The sequence below is a fragment of the Microtus pennsylvanicus genome, chromosome 16 (genome assembly GCF_037038515.1).
Source record: "Microtus pennsylvanicus isolate mMicPen1 chromosome 16, mMicPen1.hap1, whole genome shotgun sequence".
NCBI lineage: Eukaryota > Metazoa > Chordata > Mammalia > Rodentia > Cricetidae > Microtus > Microtus pennsylvanicus.
In genome coordinates this window covers 43,521,714-43,542,251 of record NC_134594.1, presented here as the reverse complement: position 1 = coordinate 43,542,251, position 20,538 = coordinate 43,521,714, and the positions used below count along the sequence as shown (strand labels likewise).

General features: G+C 45.6%; 1 protein-coding gene across 5 annotated transcripts in view; it reads left to right on the top strand.

The window, feature by feature from the left end:
• Fnip2 (folliculin interacting protein 2) overlaps window positions 1-20,538 on the top strand; it is a 93,358-nt gene that overhangs the window by 42,556 nt on the left and 30,264 nt on the right. For 3 of the 5 annotated variants that reach the window (XM_075951014.1, XM_075951011.1, XM_075951013.1), the window contains exons 2-9: window positions 3,502-3,628; window positions 6,452-6,589; window positions 9,448-9,548; window positions 9,643-9,714; window positions 10,986-11,074; window positions 11,232-11,321; window positions 12,754-12,825; window positions 17,084-17,213. In XM_075951014.1, the coding sequence (XP_075807129.1) occupies window positions 3,502-3,628; window positions 6,452-6,589; window positions 9,448-9,548; window positions 9,643-9,714; window positions 10,986-11,074; window positions 11,232-11,321; window positions 12,754-12,825; window positions 17,084-17,213 (819 nt within the window). The remainder of the gene's footprint in view (window positions 1-3,501; window positions 3,629-6,451; window positions 6,590-9,447; window positions 9,549-9,642; window positions 9,715-10,985; window positions 11,075-11,231; window positions 11,322-12,753; window positions 12,826-17,083; window positions 17,214-20,538) is intronic. The other 2 variants (XM_075951012.1, XM_075951015.1) reach the window with 1 other exon arrangement.

Genomic DNA, 20,538 nt, shown 5'->3' with positions numbered 1-20,538 from the left:
CCTCTAGGAATATTTCAAATGCCAAATGTCAAAATGATGCTGACTGGATGTTAAACCAAGATAGTATTCGTGTGGGAGGATGGAGTTTTTCTCCTTTTATGAAATACTTTGAAGGCATTTGGGTTAAAAAAAAAAGTTGGACAATCTGATACACACACACACACACACACACACACACCCCTACCTTCTCTTCTTCCTCTATTCTCTGCCTCTATTTTATCTGCTTTTTTTTTCTTTTTTTAAGACACGGTCTCGCTCTGCAGTCTAAACAGACCTAGAATAGAGTCTAGGCTGACCTCAAATTTGCAGTCCTTCTAAATACCACCACATCAAACAGCTGCTTTTTATTATTTTATTTTATTTTATTTTATTTTATTTTATTTTATTTTAGACAGGGTTTCTCTGTGTGTAGCCCTGGCTGTAGAAAGCTCTCTGTTGACCAGGCTGGCCTTGAACTCAGAGATCCACCTGCCTCTGCCTCCTGAGTGTTGGGATTAAAGGCATGTGCCATCCCTGCCCAACTATCTCCTGTCTTTTAAGTGAGAAAGAATGTGAATCTAATAAAATGTTATGGTGATCATTGAATTTGAATTCTAGAGATACTATCTGAAATTCTAACTGGTCACTCTCAAGGATTGCTGTGTATGCTCTGCCGCTTTGGCAGATGTAATTCTATGTACAGTAAGGATCGTACAGATACTACAAAAAGACTAAGTCCTTATCTTTCTCCCTTCCTTTTCTGTTTGTTTTGAGAGAGGGTCTCACGTTTTGTTGCCTTGGCTAGCCCAGAACATGCTCGTCAATTAGGCTGACCTAGTGCTCACAGAAATCTGTCTGCTTCATCCTCTTAAGTGCTGGGATTAAAGATACGTGTTCCCATACCTAGTGGTGATTGAATCTTTTTTGCTTTTTCCTACTTTTTAATAACCTCACCCTGTATATTGTCTGTTTTATGGTTTGGGATGGAGCTCAGGGCTTTCACAAATGCCAAGCAAGCACCTTCCTACTGAGTTGTAGCCCCAGCCCTTAGACCTTGATACACATTTCAGATGGGTTGTTGTTGTTGTTTATGGTTTTTTTTGGTGTTTTTATTTTGTTTTTGTTAGACAAGGTCTCTGTATTCTGTACTTCAGGCTGTCCTGGAGCTTACTATGTTACCAGGATGGCCTCAAACTCTCAGAGATCCACCTGCCTCTGTTAGGATCACCACACTTAGCCAGAGAATTTTAATAGCCTTGTGTACATTTTTTTTTTTTTTTTTTGGTTTTTCGAGACAGGGTTTCTCTGTGGCTTTGGAGCCTGTCCTGGAACTAGCTCTGTAGACCAGGCTGGCCTCAAACTCACAGAGATCCACCTGCCTCTGCCTCCCGAGTGCTGGGATTAAAGGCGTGCGCCACCACTGCCCAGCCCTTGTGTACATTTTAAATTTGGTGGTTTGGGTGGTAGTCATCGGACCTCATTTTGCCAGAACTGTCCAGGAACAGCACACACAGAGGGCCAGCAGGAATCGGTCTCAGTCCTTTGCTCTTGTGCTTTCGTCCACAGTGACTTCACCTAACAGCTTGCCACATGATGGCTGGGCTGTAAGCTGTGGCTCCCATCTGTCAGCTGGGGGTCACGTGGCACTGGGGTCATGTGGCATGCACGTCTCATTGGTCAGACCTTAAACATGGGCTTCCTCTGGACTGAGGGCAGAGGAAAAATGGTTTCCAAAGTAAATTTGCCACAGCGCTCCACGTCAGAGGGCAAGGACACCAAGCACAACTTAGAAAACATGTCGGTGAAGGAAGGGATGAACAGAAGTTTCTATGTTTTGCAGCTGGTATTTAGGAGAACAAACCCTCTTGCTTCCCCTCAGTAACATGGTTGGTATTAACCGCCGTTGCCTGCAACCGGGAAGGGCCAAAGGCAACCCGGCTTCTCACAGAAACCAGCCTTCTCACTCCCGGGAGTGAGCTTAGCGTGTTGGAGCTCGTGTGTGTGTGTGTCAGGCTACTGTGAAGCCCTTTATGTATTTTATTTAATCCACACAAAAGGTTTATGAAGTCAGCAGTTCTACACCGATTACTCCAGTGGCCAAGTAGAAGGTGAAGACGGTTTGGACTTGACTCCAGCTGTGTCTGACCATACTTACACAGTCTACTTGGATATTTTCCATCTGTCCCTCCTTTATTCCCAGCCCAGTTGTCACCCACCCGGTCATTGTCCTCCCCCTGTCCTCTAGTGGAGTCTGCCGGAGCAGTCACCTCTCTGCCTCAGGCACATCCTCTAGATTCAAGCCGGATGCACTGCCGCCGCTGGTGGTCACAGCTTGCAGCAGGCATCGTTGGCGTCTTGGCTCCATGTGCGGGCCAGCGTCCACTCCCACCTCCGGATTTTCTTAGGGCAGCAGCTATCTGATCTCTTATCAATGTCAGCTTTCCTTGGCTGCTCTTTGTGTTCGGAGCCCATCCTGTCTGGGCCTGCTTCAGCTCCCCCACATCCACCCCCACGGGGCTGGGGAGTAGCTCTCTGGTTTTCCTCTCTCCCTTTCCTGTGCTACATTTTTGCGGGTTGTGCGGTATTCATGTGAGCTGTTCATTCTTCAGGTCTGCGTTTAAATGTCGCTTTAAGTTCTCAGTGACTTCTCTGTCCCCCTCACTCCTTAAATCTTACCTTTTGGAGACACAGTCTTGCTATGTTGTAACCAGGCTGGTGTCTCCCAAGTGCTGAGATGGACGCCAGGCTCGAAGACTCTCTCGTACCTCTAGTTTCCTTCCTTGGACTTAAGTTTGTAGTTGTATAGTTCTGTGTAACTATTAGGTTATTAATATCCCCCAGTCAGCCTTGAACTTCATGAGGACAGGGACTCAAGTCATTTTGATGATTCCCTCGACTACAATACACACTACATGCGTGTTGAATGGATTGCTAGCCGTATGCTGGGAGCACTCCTCTTGTGAGTTGTTCCTTTCTCTAGTTTCTGCTTTCTGATAGAATTTGTTACTACTGTGTAAGCCTGCATTTTTTTTTCCCTTAATGCCTTTTACTTAGGAACAAACCATGTTTCCATCATTGCTATTCATGATGGTTAGCAAATACATTTGGTTTCAAAGCCTCTGCATCAAGCCAGACATACAGGGAAAGTACACAAGCCTTAGGCTGTGTAACTGCTGCTAGTTCCGCCTGAGCAAGGGTGGCTGGCTTCTCATTCCTGAGTCCATAGAAGCATAAACAACTCCCTTAACTCCTGGGTGCTTTCCCCAGAACCCAGGCATCTGACAGCCCCCTCTGTGTGCCTTGCAACTTCTCTCTGCCATTTGTGCCCCAACCGGCTCTGGAAGGCAGTGCTTTCTCTCCAGGGATTTCTCCCTACACCAGTCTCGCCTCTCCTGAGGGTCGGTACTATTCGCGCAGCCGCTTTCTGGCTGGCACACAGGCCCATTGGCTGGAAATCGTGTTTGCTCGTGATGGCACCAAGCACTGAAGATGACCTAACTTTTTTCTCTTTTGAATCCACAGTTGGTCATGTTCGGAGCTGGACCTGAGCGACATTCGCCTGATAGTGTACCAGGACTGTGAGAGGAGAGGCAGACAGGTCATGTTTGATTCCAGAGCCGTTCAGAAGACAGAAGAGGCAGCTGCTCAGGTATGGAATGCCCGTGGGCTTTCCAGTCTGGGTTCCGTTTGAGCTGTGTTGTACTGGGCCAGCAAGGATCCAGAAGAACAAGCAAAGCTTGCACCCCAATGGGCAAGCGTGTGTCCTGAACATGGGTGAAACTTAACAGGCAGTTATGGTAGGCCAACCCTGTCACCCAGAAATATGCATTTGCTGGTGCTTGTAATCAGTAAGACTTTGTAAGCATAGTAAGAAAATACATTTTTGAGATTCATGAAGCGCTAGAGTATTTGCCAGAAGAGAAAGTCATTCTGTCCTGGTTTTCTCATAGACAAAGGTATCAAGTGTGGCTCGTGCCTGTAGTCCAGCACTAGATAGGCTGAGGTAGGAAGATGGTGATCTGGGGCTAGCTTGGGCTACATAGTAAGCCTGTGTTTCAGAAACCAAAATAAAGAAAAGATGTTTTACAACATATGTTCAAACAGAATGAAAAGGCCTCCTCATTGGAGAGCCTCCGTGTGTGCGTATGCACGGTCTATGTGCACGTGGACTGTCTGCACGTGTGTGCATTGTTTGTACACGTGTGCACTGTCACCTTACCCCTTCTAACCAAGAAACCTTTCCTTAATTTCCCTGTTGTGGATTGGGGGGGGGGGGAATGATGGGCACTGGAGGTGGGAGGAATGGCCAGTGAAGACAGGAAGAATCTTGACCTGTTTGATCCAGACTAGGAAAGATAAAATCATTTGGGAATACCCTTGCCCTCCCTGATCCTGGATGTCAGCCAGGATACATCTAATCTGTAGACCATTCTCTTCAGTATTTGTTCAGATGCTTACAGATTCAATAAAGCCACTGATACTCACTCTTTTCTTTAATTACCCGCTTCCCACACTGACCAGATTCTGATAGTCTGTAGATTGTGGTTAAAAGAACGGTTACAACAAGGCCTTTGACTCCCAAGGGCCAGTGGGCTGTTCTTCAGCTTTAGTGGCCTAGAAGTGATTTTGTGGGGGTGTGCAGGCTGCTGCCTGCACGTGGGAGCCAGAGGACAGCTCTGTGGTGTTGGTCCCTTCTTCCACCTTTAGGTGGGTCCCGGGGATCAAACGTAGTCACGAGACTTGCGGGACAAGTGCTTTTCTTTGCTGAGCCTTCTCCCTGGCCCTTGTTTTTCAGCTTTTGATAAGAATCTTGGTTTTCAGGAAGGAAATGTTTGGTGGAAGGCGTTGAGCCGGGTGGATACCGCAGCACTTAGGAGAGGAGTTCTGCCAAACTGCTAACCTTTATACCAGTGGCTGGGCTTGGTAGGTGGGTGGAGGAGAAAGCTGAGAAATCTCTCAGATGATTCACGTAAGCTTTAATGGCAGATTGGGACTGGGAGCTTAGGTGAGCCAGCTCTTGATCCCTTTATTTACTGGACAGGAGAGGGCTCTACCCAATGCTTTTACCAGAAGGCTGAGCTGCTGATGACGGCAAAGAGGGGAGATGATTTTCACAGGGAACTGGAGTTAGCATACCTGAGCAGGGATAACTTGATCATCTCTATCGGTTTCCTAGACATTTTCTTTTAAAATGGCAACATAGGATCAGGAACACTTTTGTAGCTTGCCAAAGACCGCAGGAGAAGCCAATTGGTAGCCTGCCCTGTACCAGCTGCTGTTTCCAGCCATGCTGATTGCCCGGTCCTCCTGCAGTCTGCCTGGAGGTGGTACTTCCTCTCATAGCTGTCAGCCCTCTGAGAGGCTGTTTCTGGTAAAGAGGTCTTAAGTAGCAGTTGGAGCTGAAGAGCATGTTGAGGGCATGCATGCAGGATGCTCAGGACTAACCCTGCACAACCTCAGGTTCCATCGCTGCTGCAGTGCCTGCTAGAGACCAGCACCTTTCATGTTCTCTTTACGCTCCTTTTCCGATCCAGCCCCTGCCCAACCTCATCCCCTTGACGAGCACAAAACGCCATGAGTTTGAATCGGCACACGACGGCAAGCATGTGCCTTAGACCACCAGTCACACTGAGATTAGATAAGCTGCCGTTGCATTCCTGGGTTCCCAAGCAAAGGCGATGGAAGAAGGGAAGGAGGAGGCCAAGGAGACTCAGCAGAAGTCATTTCTCACGAAGGCTGCTCTGGAGAGAGTGTTCTCTTCTGGGGGCGGGCGAGGGCATCTTTATCTTTATGTCACCGTCATAGAAATTAGCAAGGAGCACTTCGGGGAGTCTAAAGTAGATCGCCCTCCGGTACCTCTGACCTTTAAAGACCACGTTCCCGTCACACGCTCTGGGGTTCACAGTAGCTCCTGTTTCAGGGCTCGGGCTTCATTTTTCACAAGTTCATCCTGGTGGTTTCCTTCCCTGTGCTTACGAAGGAGTGCTAGAAGATGTATGAGAAACACAAGCCTGCCCGCCCGCCCGGGCTAATAGGTTCCTTTTCTCAGTAATATTTAGTTGGTAAAATTTTGAAAGTTTATGGTCATTTTTCTCCTCATCAGTTCCATGTGTTAAGACTACATAATACTAAAATCTCCTAAAATCGGTAACAGGGAGTAGTATTTGTCTATGACTTTACCATGTAAATTTTTAATGTAAATACTAACAGACATAGTGTACTCTTTAAATAGTTTATCAGCTATCCCCCTGTCTTGGTCAATCTCTGTCTATCAGGTCTGTATCTGTGCAGACATCTCCCTCCGCTTCCCAACTGTTCCAGACTCCCAGGAATGATTTTGTCATCATAAAGAAGAGTTAAACAGAGCTTCTGTTTTTAATGCAATTCAGACATCCGAATGTTTTGACAGATAATCCACCTGATAAAGAGTGTTGGTAAAGCCTGACAGACTTGCCTGCCTTTCTTAATCCAGAAAGCAGAGGATGTCCCTGTTAAAATGTCAGCCAGGTGCTGTCAAGAACGCGGGAGTGGCGGTGGCGGCGGCGGCAGCTCTTTCCACAGCTCTGGAGGATCTTTGCAGCAAGCTAAGGAGCAGCTTCCAAAGTACCAAGTAAGATTCGTTGTCTCTAGAACAGCTGTAAGTGTGGGCACAAGCTCTCGAGAGGTGCTGTTGCTTTGTTCTTGTTGTTTTTGTTTGTTAGAGGCCGGTTCTCCAGTGGTCCAGGCTGGCCTCTAACTGGCTATATGGCTGAGGATGACCTTGAATTTCTGACCCTCCTGCCGTCACTTCCCAAATTCTGAGGTTTTCAGATGTGTACCACATTGAACTTGACACATTCTCCCCCTGTAGTAGCCCAAGCAGGCATGACCTCACCATGGAGGCCAGGTTGATCTCAAATCTTCCTGTCTCAAGTTTCCCTGGTGCTCGGATTATAGGCACATACCACAATGACCAGCTTTCTGGTTTGTTTGTTGTTTTAATTTTAATGTTTTATTATTTTACTCATTGTGCATTGGATGTAAGTCTGTGTGAGGGAGTCAGATACCCTGGAACTGGAGTTCAGACAGTTTGTGAGCTGCCATGTGGGTGCTGGGAATTGAACCTAGGTTCTCTGGAAGAGCAGCTAGTGCTTCTAATTGTTAAGCCATCTCTCCAGCCCTCCCTGTTCTTACTTTTTAAACCCGTTCAGAATATTATCTCTACTGTTACTGGTTAAACAAGGCCATGGTGATTACCAGCAGCCACGGGTGAATGAATAAGCCTTGAATTTTAAGATTCGTGTGGCACATTTTGCCCATATTTTACAGTGCTCAGTGCTAGTTGAGAATCCCAGTTGGCATATGGTCTTTATACCGAGGAAAGGCAAATTATAAAACGGAGAGGGTGGGTAGAATTTATTCGTAGGGAATATGAGAAATCAGCTGGGTTGTGCCTATAGCAGAAAGAGGTTGTTGGTATGAACCGTACCCAGAGGTGAATCCAGCCGGCATTAGCAGCACTGACAGGTTTAGCTTTCCCTTTCCTCTTTTGTCATTATGCAGAGGCAGAGAGAGAGAGAGATAGAGTGAGAATTTGTACTTAGGTCTGTATATATTGGCATTAAGACACTGTGCAAAGAGTCAATGAAGCGTACTGAGGAGCTTCCTTTATTTTTTTTCTTCATGCCGAGAGCGCACTTGCAGAGCCTGGCTGTTGGACTTTGGTCAGGCTGTGCTTGTGGGCCTGTAGTACACTCATTTGTTTTATGCTTTTCTTTGGCTTGTCCACAGCGTGTCATCATGGATGGCAGTTGCTGAGACAGTGGTTCTCAACCTGTGGGCAGTGACAGCCTGCATATCGGATACTTACATTACGGTTCCTAGCAGTAGCAAAATTACAGTTATGAAGTAGCAACAAGATAATTTTATGGTTGGGTCACCACCACATGAGGAACTGTATTAAAGGGTCGCAGCCTTAGGAAGGTTGAGAACCACGGCTCTATGACATTTTATAGCCAAAGGAGAGGTGTTGACCTAGAAGTAAGTCATAGGGGCTTTTCTTGTACTTAGCAAAGCAAAAGAATGGAGGGAATGCTGCTGGACAGGAGCAGCTATATTCAAGGAGTGATCTGAGAAAGAAGAGATCCAAGGAGGAAGACAGTAGATGTGTTTGACAAAGTAAATGCATTTGGTAGAGTAAATTCGAATGTGTCTACTGGATTTGAAGGATGGTGGGAGATGGAGGTGATCAGAGCAGACAGGATCAGTCAGGCAAACCCAGGCTTCTCTGAGTCAGAAAGCTGGCGTAACACCTCATAAGAAACTGGTTAGAAGTTGGAAGTGTTTTTGAAATATTCTTAATAAATTTTAGAGCGACAAGATCTCCTTTATGTCCTCGGTCCTCACTCAGCCCTGCGTGGACACGGCTGCAGCCTTGCAGGTTTTCTTTGCTCTGGCAAAGCAGCACAGCCAAGGCATCCAGCAGAAAGAGTTTATTGGGGTTTATGGTTCCAGAGGGCCACAGTCCGTCATGGCAGACCAAACATGTGGTAGCAGGAGCAGGCAGCTAGGGTCTCACATCTTTAACCTCGAGTATGAAACAGAAATCAAACTGGCAATGAATGACAGGAGTTGAAACTCTCAAAGCCCTCCCCCAGTGACACACGTTCTTCAGAAGGGCACACGTCCCAAACCTACCCGAGCATCAAATGGTGTAGGTAGAGATTGCTTGTTCATTTCCCAGTCACCCGGACCCAAAATAATCACACAGAAACTATTAATTACAACACTGTGTGGCCAGTGGCTTTTGCATATTTCTAGCTAACTCTTGAATTAACCCATATCTATTAATCTGTGTGTTGCCATGAGGCTGTGGCCTACTGGGTAAGGTTCTGGCATCTGTCTCCTTTGGCAGCTACGTGGCTTCTCTTTGACTTCGCCTGCTTTCTTACAATATCTGTTTGGATTTCCCTCGTGGCTCTCTTCTGCCTTGCCATAGGCCCACAGATTCTTCCTTAACCAATGGTAATAAAACATACTCACAGCATACAGAGGGGAATCCCACTTCAGACTGGTGACCAAGCGTTCAAACATCTGAGCTTATGGGGCAACATTCTCACTCAGATGACCACACTAGTAATTATTTAGTTGGATAATACTAACCCATGTTTCTTGTCAGGATCTGCTACGTACCCAAAGAGATAAACATATTTAGAGTTTATAAATGGAGAGGAATTGTCGTTGTGTGTGTACGTTGTATATATATTTCTTCCCTATAGGGAAGAAATAAAATATAGTAATATTTGTGAACTTTATCAGATAATCGCTGTGTCCATAATAACCGAGATGGACAGCTGTAGCTTTAAGATACTGTCAGCCCACTCAGGCAGAGGCCCAGAGATTAGCAGGCACTGCTGTGTTAATTGACCAATGGTAATAAAACATTGTGATGTTCCATGTTGTGCTCTGACTGGCTGATTTCCTGTGCAGTACACGAGACCGGCGTCCGATGTCAACATGCTGGGGGAAATGATGTTCGGCTCTGTTGCCATGAGCTACAAAGGCTCCACCCTGAAGATACACTACATACGGTGAGGCTGCCCCTGTGCTGGCCATGAGACCCCGAAGGCTGATGCCGGCTTCCTAACCTACAAAGCGCCTGTCTCCCCTCTTCTTGCCTTTCAGTTCTCCTCCTCAGCTGATGATTAGTAAAGTCTTCTCGGCTCGAATGGGTAGCTTCTGCGGAAGCACAAATAAGTAAGTGGGATTTCATACCCTGCCCTATGTTTTTATGTATCTCTTTCTAGATAAATTCGTTGAGGACTGTAAGACATTGTTAAATGAATAACAAGATAAATACAGGTTAACAAAGAGGTTTTAGTCATTTTCTAATAACAGAAAGTAAAAAAACTTTGGGTTTTTCTCAAGTGGCCCTAAAGATAGATGATTTTTGTCTATTTTTTTTGAGAAAAGGTCTCAAAGTCCCAGCCTGACCTTGAACTAAACTGGAACTTTGCTGTGTAGCTAAAGATGGCCTTGAACTCCTGGTCCTTCCGCCTCTCCCTCAGAGTCCTGGGGTAGTAGCTGTGTGCTACTGTATCCAGTTTATAGGGTGGTAGAGAGTGAACCTGGAGCCCATGTATGCTAGGCAAAACTATTCTATCTGCCAGGTTGACAAACGTCTCTTGTTTTGGATATGCGTCTGTTCTTCTGTTCCTCCTGTCAGTCACCAAGTTTTGATTCTGGAGCCCATGCTGGCAGGGAACTCAAGGTCCTTTCGCCTCTACTTCATGAATACTGGAATTATAGGCATACATTACCATACCTAGGCGACATTTGTTTTTTATGAGTGTTTTTCCATGTCTTTGGAATAACCTAAATATTTGTTTAGCTCACTAACTCTCTATAATAAAATATTGAGCTCAGATTTAAGTAAGAAATTATTTGAATTTTATTGTGCTGTTTTCTCTTCAAAGTGTTGGCATTCAGTTTCTTTCTAAACTAATACATTGAAGAAATCTGCCCTGCCCATCTTCATGAGTGATTCTACTTTTCTTAAAGTGGATCATAATTTCTGATTGCGTCCCCATGAAACAGGCTGCAGAATCACTAATAGATATTAGCCGAGATATGAAGTTAATTCATTTTGAGTGTTCATTGAGAACCCTTGAAATGAATAGCAGCATCTTAGGTGTTATTTTGTTAAGCAAAATTTCAAAATGAATAGCGGTATGGAAGGTGTCAGTTACTAAAGTACGCTTAGAGTTTGGCGTCTCATTTCAGACACGAAGTGGTTATGAATGCAGTTGCTCAGGTAGTCGTGTGGACTGGGCACTTTCAAAACATTTTCGTTTTCCTTCAGCAAATTCCTCCCAACCTCCCATCTTTTCTCCCCTTGGTCGATGTGAAACTTTAGTCTCATAAAGAAAAATTCTGAGATTCTGTCGAGTTGTTGTCTGTAGGAATCTATTAAAAAAACAAATGTGTTAACATCTTGATGTCTCCTCCCCATCCCCATCTTGATTTAGCCTGCAGGACAGCTTTGAATACATCAACCAAGATCCCCAGGTTGGAAAACTGAACAGTTTGGGTCCTTGTCGCGCTGGAAGTAACCTAGGTAAAACGAGACCCTCGACGGCTCTTCCCCAAGTGCTGCTGTTGGGGGCGTGTTCTGCTTTATTTGAGTTTGCTGTGTTTGGGGTTTAGTTTCGCGTTATCTTTAACCCGTGTTTATTTGTGTGTGTGCCCTGCGTCCTCTGTGTGTTCTGCTCTAGGTCTGCTGCAGGCGTGCAGCGGCAAGCTGCTGCAGGGGGTGTCCGAAGGAGGACCGCTCCGGCTCACCCGCAGCGCTTCTTTCTTTGCAGGTTTGTGTGGAATGCTGAGCTCAGTGTGGCCCACACGTTAAAACTCCTATGCAGGTTCTAGAAAAACAGAAATCCATTTATTCTTCTCCAGAAACCCAAAGGGCTTCTGTGGCAGGAGATGCTAGTTTCCAATGCAGCCAGAGTCCTGCTGTTTCGAAGTTCCACCTTGTTGCTAATGGTCCAAATGGGAGCGAGCTGGTTTTGATCTGAAGTGAGCCCTTTGTGTTTCTAGGAGAATTAATTTCTTCTGATTTTCCTAGGCCGCCTCTGCTGCTGTGAGCTGGTTCTCTTTGCTGTGGCATCTTTTATCCATCTATTCCCCTGCACCCTCACCTGCATGGAGTTTCTAAGTCACTCTATTATAAGCATGGGAGGGCTCAATCAGGTCTCTCTCTTTCATATTAACTTACTCAAATTATTTAAATGCAGTGTCCAGGTTCCTTACAGGTGTAGTCATCTTGATATTATTCTGGGTGTTTTCTGAGATGTAACTGGCCTTGCCAGCAGAGGGCTGTTCAGTGTCCGTTGTAACATGATTAGCAACTGTGAGCTAATCTTCAGGACCAACTTACAGTTGTGAGGAAGGCAAATGGGCTTTTTCATTCTGTTCCTTTTTATAGCCTCACACACACACACACACACACACACACACTAAACATCACAGTTCTCTGATGCCTAATGGAACTGGTCTACTGTCCCTGCTAAGTAGACCACATATAGCTTGTTTATATACTTCCTTCAAAACTTGGAAGATAAATGCTAGCAAGAATGATGTCCAGGCACACAGTGGCTTCTTGTTCTTTCTAGATTTTCTAGGACACATTCCCACGTCCCTTTCAGCCCAGTAAATCTGCAGCCCAACCAGTCTGAAGCTTTCTAGATACATGTGCTACTTAAGAGTGTTTTCCAAACTTTTGACAGGACATGAGTTTTTCTGAACAACTTGAATACCATGTCTGGGTAAAAGAACTGGAGAAAAAAAAACTGTTAGGAAAAAAAGAGTAGATTATAAATAAACATGTCTAGATTTATGAAATGATTTTTCACTATTTCTCTTCCTAAGCTGACTGCAGCTATCACTGAGACTAATTAATTATAAAGCATTTTGAAACTGTTGTACTGTTTAGATACTATAAATAATGAGGAAATGGCTAAAATAGACCGCTGACTGTATTAACTGCATGAATGGTTTGTTCATGTCACTCAGAGGAGCCTGTGGGCTCCGGCATAAAGGCAAATGGCTTGTTGGTTTTGCTTCTTGTTATCTTTTTATGTATTTAATTTGTTATCTAGTTAATCTCTATTATATATTAGGCCACTCCTCAATACCAGTAACCCTCTCTGAAATCATATATGAAGTCATTTTTTTGAATGTCTCTGTCTTTGGCGAGTCTGGTCATTAACCCTTCCCTTGTCTGTCTCTCTGTCTCAGCACACAGCACACCGGTTGACATGCCCAGCAGAGGTCAGAATGAAGACAGGGACAGCGGCATTGCTCGATCAGGTACTTCCTTTTGCTGGTTTAAGTAACCTGGTGGGATATCTACAGTGGGAAGTAGGAAGCAGAAAGGTGGTCGTCGCTCCGTCCTTTCTCTTTTCCTTGTTCTTTCTTTTCTCTATATTCTACGTCTCTTGTGTGTGAGGATCTGAAACTTGGATGTTCAGCCTCTAGGAATGATCTGTGCACACGAATTAGTTTTATCTGATACTCAAGTTTATATGAGACTGATACATCTCTTCCAGCAGGAAGCCTCATTGTGCCAGTTGTACTAGGAATTGGCTTGCTGACTGCTCACTCAGGATGGAGCAGGCCTGTGGTGGTCAGTCTGCCTATGACAGTACTGCTGCCTGCGTGGTAGATAGGACCTGTTCCGCGTGGCACCGCTTCCCTCTGTGTTGGACAGACAAGTGTTGCCCTGCTGGGCTCCCTAGAGTGCTCCGTTTCTTTCTGGATGCAGCCTTGTTTTATCCATGTCCCCCCCCCCCCCTTTTTTTTTGAGACAGGGTTTCTCTGTAGCATCGGAGCCTGTCCTAGAACTAGCTGTCCAGACCAGGCTGGCCTCGATGACAGAGATCCGCCTGCCTCTGCCTCCCGAGTGCTGGGATTAAAGGTGTGCGCCTCCACCACCGCTTGTGTCCCTTTTTGTTCCAAATAGAGGTTGAGATTTTGAGAGAACTGACGCCGACAGGAACGTTGCTATGGTTTTCCTAGTTCATTTGCAAGTCGGTAGCAGCTCATGTGTTTGATAGTCCTCGGGTTTTACAGTTTTCCTGTAACTGCTTTTTCTTAGTTTTGAGAAGCAGGTAATTGAGGGTCCCATGTTCCCATTAAATTCATGAATCTGTGCCAGCTAGATCCAGGAGTTTTCTCAAAGCCCGTCAAGGGAACTTGCGACTGTCAAGTAGGAGTTATGAGAGTCAGGGAAGACTCCTTGGGGTTTAAAAATCTCTTAGCTAGTGGGTTCCCCAAGAGTGAGGGCTGACAGTGCCCTCCTGTACAGTGGCCTTGTGTGTGTGTGTGTGTATCTCCAACTGCAGGTACTGTCTGCTCGCAGCTGGGAGCTACTCTGAAATCTCCCAGTTGAGTGCACATCTTTACCTGTCGAGGGACTTGGCATTGTTTTAGCATAAAGACTCTTCGAGGTCTTAACAGTATTCTAGTCACTAAGATTTTTTTTTCTCTTAATGCCAAACCTAATCGTACGTGTCTGTAATCCCACCACTCAGTAGACTGAGGCAGGGGGATCATATGTTTTAGGCCAGCCTAGGTTACAGGTGAGTTTAAGGGGAAAAAATGGATGTTTCCTTATGAGCCCAAGAGCCCAGGCTGGAGAGATGGCCCAGTGCTTAAGAGCATGACTGTCCTCCAGAGGACTGGGGTTCAGTTCTCGGCATCCACGCGATGGCTCACAACTGTGTGTAACTGCAGTTCCAGGGAGATTATAAGCCTTCTTTTGGCAGACACCAGGAACACATGCTATCTCATTGGCTTTTTAATCGCTGTCATTTTACTTTGTTTTAAAGTAATGACTACATACTAAATTTTAAGGACTCTAAAAGCTTTCCAAATGTCTAAGAGCAAAGGCCTGACCTGTCGATATTGCTGGGATAAACAGAGGTTGCTGTTGTGTTGGGGAAGGACACACCAGATAGGAGTGTGTGCTGCAAGAACTACACCCCCCTGATCACCGAAGGGAGGAGAATATTCGGGTGCTCAGAGAAAGGCCCCTGAGAGGGAGAAGTGCTGCGGAGACATGCCAGGAGGGACCTGCTCCCTGAATGCCAAAGCAAGTAGTAGTTTGGTATTGAGAGGACAGCTAGCCAAAGGCTGCGGTGGGAACAGGTTTTGCAGAGCCGTGGGTCAGAATAGAAGGTGGCTGGGAGTGGATAGGCTAGGATCACACGGATTAGCTCTGGGTGGATGTGTGGTATTTACAGTGTATCATCTTGAAGGAGCCTGTTTGGATGGCTGCGGAAGGCAGGGATTGCCGGCGCCCTCTACCCTCCATGACAGGAAGCACTCTCAGCTGCTGAGCCTTCTCCAGACGCCTTCCAGTAGTGTTTTGTTTTGTTTTAATGATATTGTTCAGTTTTCTTCTTGTAGATTAGGCGTCTGGTATATATTCCCTTTGAGCCCTTCTTGAGTCTCCTCTTGGTGGCGTTTTAACTGAGTCTCCTAAGATTTTCTCTGACCACCGAGAAAAGAATTTACTTCTGTCATCCATTACTTAAGACCCTAGCGTCTTAGTTCATGTTTTACTGCTGTGAAGACACACCATGACCGAAGCCACTTATAAAAGAAACACTTAATTGGTGGCTTGCTTACAGTCTCAGAGGGTTAATCTATGGTCACCATAGCAGGGGGTGTGGCCACAGGCATGTTGCCGGAGAAAGAGCTAAGGGCTTTATATCCTGATCAACAGGCATCAGGCAAGGGGGGTGGGGCAGGCTGGTTAGGTGAGCCTATGGGAGTCATTCTAATTCAGATCACCATGCCTAGTGATTTATTTTCAGAATAGTTACAACAGTTCAAAAGAGTTCAGCTCTTCTGTACAAAAAAAAATACTATTTAAGACTAGAAATAGTTTGTTCAGATATGGAGATGAGAGGGGGCCAGAGAAAAGAGGGTAAGAGTTCTGTATTTGAGGGTCAGAAGCAGGCTGGTCTCTGTGTATTTGAGGCCAGCCTGGTCTATATAGTGAGTTTCAGGACAGCCAGAGCTACACGGAAAGAACTTGTCTCAAAAATAAAAACAAGAAGAAGAAAAATGAGGATCAGGAGAGAGGGGATGCTCTCTTATGTGGATGGATTGATTACTTTGCCTAAATTTTACCTCCAAATAGAGAATGAAGAAATTGGCAAAAGAAGACACGTGTCCTAGTTAGGGTTTCTGTTGCTGCGACGAAACACCATGACCAAAAAGCAAGTTGGGGGGGGAAGGGTTTATTTGGCTTACACTTCAGCATTGCCGCTCATCACTGATAGTCAGGATAGGAAGTCAGGACAGGGCAGGATCCTGACACAGGAGCTGATGCAGAGGCCGTGGAGGAGAGTTGCTTACCTGCCTGCTTTGCCTGGCTTAGCCCACCTTAGAGAGCCCAGGACCACCAGCCCAGGGATGGCACCACACATCATGGGCTGGGCCCTTCCTCATTGATAACTAATTGAGAAGATGCCTTACAGCTGGATCTCATGGAGGCATCGCCTCAACTGAGGCTCCTTCCTCTCTGATGACTCTAGCTTGTGTCACAAAACCAGCCAGTGCAAACCGTAAACAAACTTTGGAGCGTGATGTTGTTAAGTTATGTGCGCTGTGTTCTTAGAAATCTGGAGTGCGTATTCCAATGGAAGGAGCAATAATTCCTTTTGCGTTTGTGATGTAAAGCCTGGTCGAGTGTGCACTGATCGGGTCTGCGGATTTGTGGATTAGGAGGAATCCATGTGGCTAAGAATAGGAGGTGGCTGAGTGTGGGCAGAGTATCGAAATGGGGTGATGTGCATCTGTGATTCGAAAGAGGGGTGTTGAGGCAGGAGGATTGAGAGTTCAGGGGCAATTTAGTTTACATAGCAACAGATAGTGTCAAAAAAACCTGTTGTTTCTTTTCCTCTTATATATAGAAATGTTTGAAAGAGGGAAGTTTTAGTCTCCCCCTGCTGGATATGATTGGTAGAATACAAAGTTTCAGGCTGAGAGTGTGTATGTATGCGTTTATGGCATTGAAATACATATTACATATAAATTTGCCATCTTAAACTCTTTGGGGGATGACTATAGATCAATTATGTAGCTCAGGCTAGCCTGGAACTTGAAATTATATAGTTAAGGTGGCCTAGAACTCAAGGTCCTCCTGCCTCTGCGCCTCTAGTACGGAGGGTACGGGAATGCACCACCACGCCTGGCATGTTTGTTTATTACTGATTTACTCACTCTAGAGGGGGGTGAACATCTGGGTGCAGATGTGCAAGCAGGCGCTGTGTGAGTTTGTATCAGACAGAAGTCAGCCTTGGGCGTTGCTTGCTTCCTGAGAGAGGGTCTTTCCCTGGGACGTGGATCTCTCTGAGTTGGCCAGTGAGCCCCAGGGCTCTTCCTCCTCAGGGCCAGGATTACCAGTGCACACTAGGAACCTAACGTTTCATATGGGTTCTGACTGTCCACAGCCTCTATGGAACTCACTGTAAATGGATAGCCCAGCGGTACTGAACACAGTTGCGTTCTGAGAACTCGAGCCGCACTCTCATATTTGGAATTTGCTTCCTTGTAGCTTCGCTGAGCAGCCTTTTGATCACACCCTTCCCGTCCCCGAGCTCCTCTACGTCCTCTTCCAGCAGCTATCAGCGCCGCTGGCTTCGAAGTCAGACGACGAGTTTGGAAAATGGCATCTTTCCAAGGAGGTGAGTTACATGTTTCCGCTGGCTACGGAAAGCGCTACTGTAAACAACATAGGAAACCTGGCAGGGTTATCCTTGCTGTTGTCGGGAGAAGACGACCTGAATCCTTGTGATTAGCTACAGCTTAGCCTGGAAGTTTACAAGTTCAATTGTTAGGGAGAAGATAGTAAATTAAAGCTGAGCAAGTTGGCCTGGAATACAATAGGTAGCCCAGACAGGGCTTAAACGCCTTGCTTTGCCTCTGCTTCCTAAGTGTAAGGATTAGGAGTATGTTAACACTGTACCCAGCTGGGAAAAAGGTCTTTTTATTTAGAAGTTACTGGAAATGCCTGGATAGCTACACAATGTATATGCTAGATTTGGTGGTAATTTAAACAATGCCTCTCTCTCTCTCTCTCTCTCTCTCTCTCTCTCTCTCTCTCTCTCTCTCTCTCTCTCTCTCTAAGCCAGATTCCTTCCAGACATGGCTATAAGTAATAAAGATGGGACACATCTCTTCCCCTGGTTACAGTGATTCCAATGTGGTATTTAAGGCATGATCCCTTTGTGGCACTTAAATTCTTAGACTAAACAGCCTGAAAATGAGTATATGCGGCTCACCACACCCCGTCTGTGTTCTGTGTACCGCCATACAGTTTGTGAACCGGGCAAGGGGCTGGAGATTGAAACACACAAACACACAGAGACACAGGTCATCCTTGATGCCAAGAATGCCCCCTTTATTTTGTCCAGGGGCAGCTTATATAGGGATAGCCACGCCCCAGCCAAACACACCAGAAACCATTCCCCTGCCATCAGGAACTCCTGAAGGTCTCGTGCTCAGAGCAGCTGTAGGCACTCAGATCAGGGGAAAACAAGTTGTTTACAAGAAATTCAGGATCTGGGGGCTCACTGCTCCCAACAAGTGTACATAGAGATAGCCTTAAGGTATTATTCCCCACCTTTGTGTCAGTGTGGTTTTGAATTAGAAGTTTATTCAGTTGTGTTCGGTGTATAGATTTGATTCTAGACCAATAGCATCCAGGCCCTTCTTTTTATAGCTCTAAAAATGTAAAGGTAATTTTCAAACATGTCACTAAAATAATTTGTGTCAGTAATTGAGTCTATAAAAATCAAATTGAGTTTGTAATCACTGTGTTTGGAGAATCTGTGAAGGTGGTCCAGCCCTGAGCTTGTGTTGTAGTGGTTTATAACCAGGGGGGAAGAGGACAGTAAACAGGTGTCAGGAAACATCGGTACATGATAAATCAATACCATGAAGGTGTGCGGTACACTGGGACTCGGAAATAAGAAGCATGGTGGGTGGGTCCTCGTGAAGGCTGATGAGAGCCCTGTAGAAAGATCAGCTGTGCAGTGCGAGCTGGAGACACCTCTTCTGTTCAGATCCCTAGAGAGCAACATAAAAAGCTCAGAGCTGATCCTTCACTGAGCCGCCGCCGCTCTTTGGTGCATGAACTTCAAGTGGAGTGATGGATGAGGTCATGGCATCTGCCACGTGACAGAGCACATTAACTAGGCCTCGGGTGCGTCTTCCTCTGTGCATCAGGTTACTGGAGGTTCAGCCTCAGTGTTGTTAGGAGAGAAACTGGATGAGCGAGTCAAGTGGCCAGACAGGGCTTAGAATATGGCCACAGATTAACATTGGCGGTGTGTGCCTGTAGTCTGAGCCCTTTGAGGTTGACACAGTGAAAACTTGCATTCAGGAACAGCCTGGGCTACACAGAGAGACCCTGTCCCAAAAAAGCAAAACTTTGGCTCTCAAGATGGCTCTGTGGTTAAGGCATCAGCAGCCAAGCTTAATATCCCAGGTCTGAGTCTCAGGATCCAAACAGTGGAAGAGGAGAGCCAAATTCCCAAAGTCAAAGTTCTCCTTTGACTTCCAGATGTGTGCATAGCAAATTATGCAAGCCATATTACACATACAAAATAAAAATGATAATTTTCTTTGAGACATGGTCTCTACATAGTCCTGGCTATCCTGGAACTCACTATGTAGACGAGGCTGCCCTCAAGCTCAGCATAGATCCACCTGCCTCTGCCTCTCAAGTGCTAGGATTAAAGGTGTCTGCCACCATTCCTGGCATGATCGTAGATAAGATATTGGCCAGTGTGACTTATCCTCCCTGTAGCTTATGTGGTGTGAAGAGATGGATGCAGAAGGCTCTCCACGGAGGCTTCTCTTCACTGCAAGTACTTTTAATTCCTTCAGATTTAGGTCTGAAGCTATCTGTAGCATGTCTGAACCCAGAAGACAAACTGAATGGAGACCTGGCATTGGGAGCTGTGGATAGTTCCTGGATAGGAGTCTCCACCTAAAAAAGTATCTTACCTTCTGATAGCCTGGTCACGTAGTCAGGACTGGCTACATAGTTTATGGGACCAGTGCAAAGCGAAACTGCCAAGGCCCTCCTCATAAGGCAAGGATAATGTTAGTGTAAGTGCTAGCGTGCAAAGCTTGCATTTAAAAATAATCTAACTTAAAATATAATAGTATATTACATAGTACAATATATAAAATATAAATTATAAAAATAACATTTTGTGTTATTTTTTAATAGGGTATCAAACAGTATCCTGATTCATTGTTAGTTTTTTTTTTTTTTCTAAGTATTTATATCCCTCTCTGTTACTGTGACTAACCTGGAAAGACTACACAGCGGATAGGTTGTGGATCTCAGCCCCTTCTGGAGGAAGATGCTGTTGAGGGTACTGTAGCCTGCCTCCCTCTGCTGTTACTTCCTCCTTTCCCCCATTCCCGCTCTGTGTTCCGAGACTGACTGACCTGGAGCCTGAGTGTTGGGGCTATCGATACCCAGCCACTCTTGGCTGAGGATTGCTTCTTACGCTAGTGACAGAAGCTCACTGTTTCTGGCTTTGAGAAGTGCACAATAATTAAAAACATCCTCCTGCCCTACATGGCAGTGTACACCTTTGGTTCTGACTCTCGGGGGTTGAGACACACGGATTTCTATGACTTCAAGGTTAGCCTGTATATATATATATATATAGCAAATTTTAGGCAAGCCGGGGCTACATGAGACCGTATTAAAAAAGCAAAAAAAAATTAATTTTAAGATAAATCAAAAATCCTTCCTAAGAGAGTTATAGGTAGTTAGGATAGTTCTACTCTGGCTTCAGGCTACCGTGTTGTGCCAGGTGGCAAGCTGGTATTAGGCACCTAGGTGGGGGTGTTACACATCCTGCAGCTGGTAATAGCTCTGCTATCTGTGAGGATAAAGGCACCTCGGGTATTTTGTCTCTTGGAGAAAACCGCCCCAAGTCCCAAAGGAACCAGACATGGAGACATGCCCCTTGGAAGCCTTTTGAT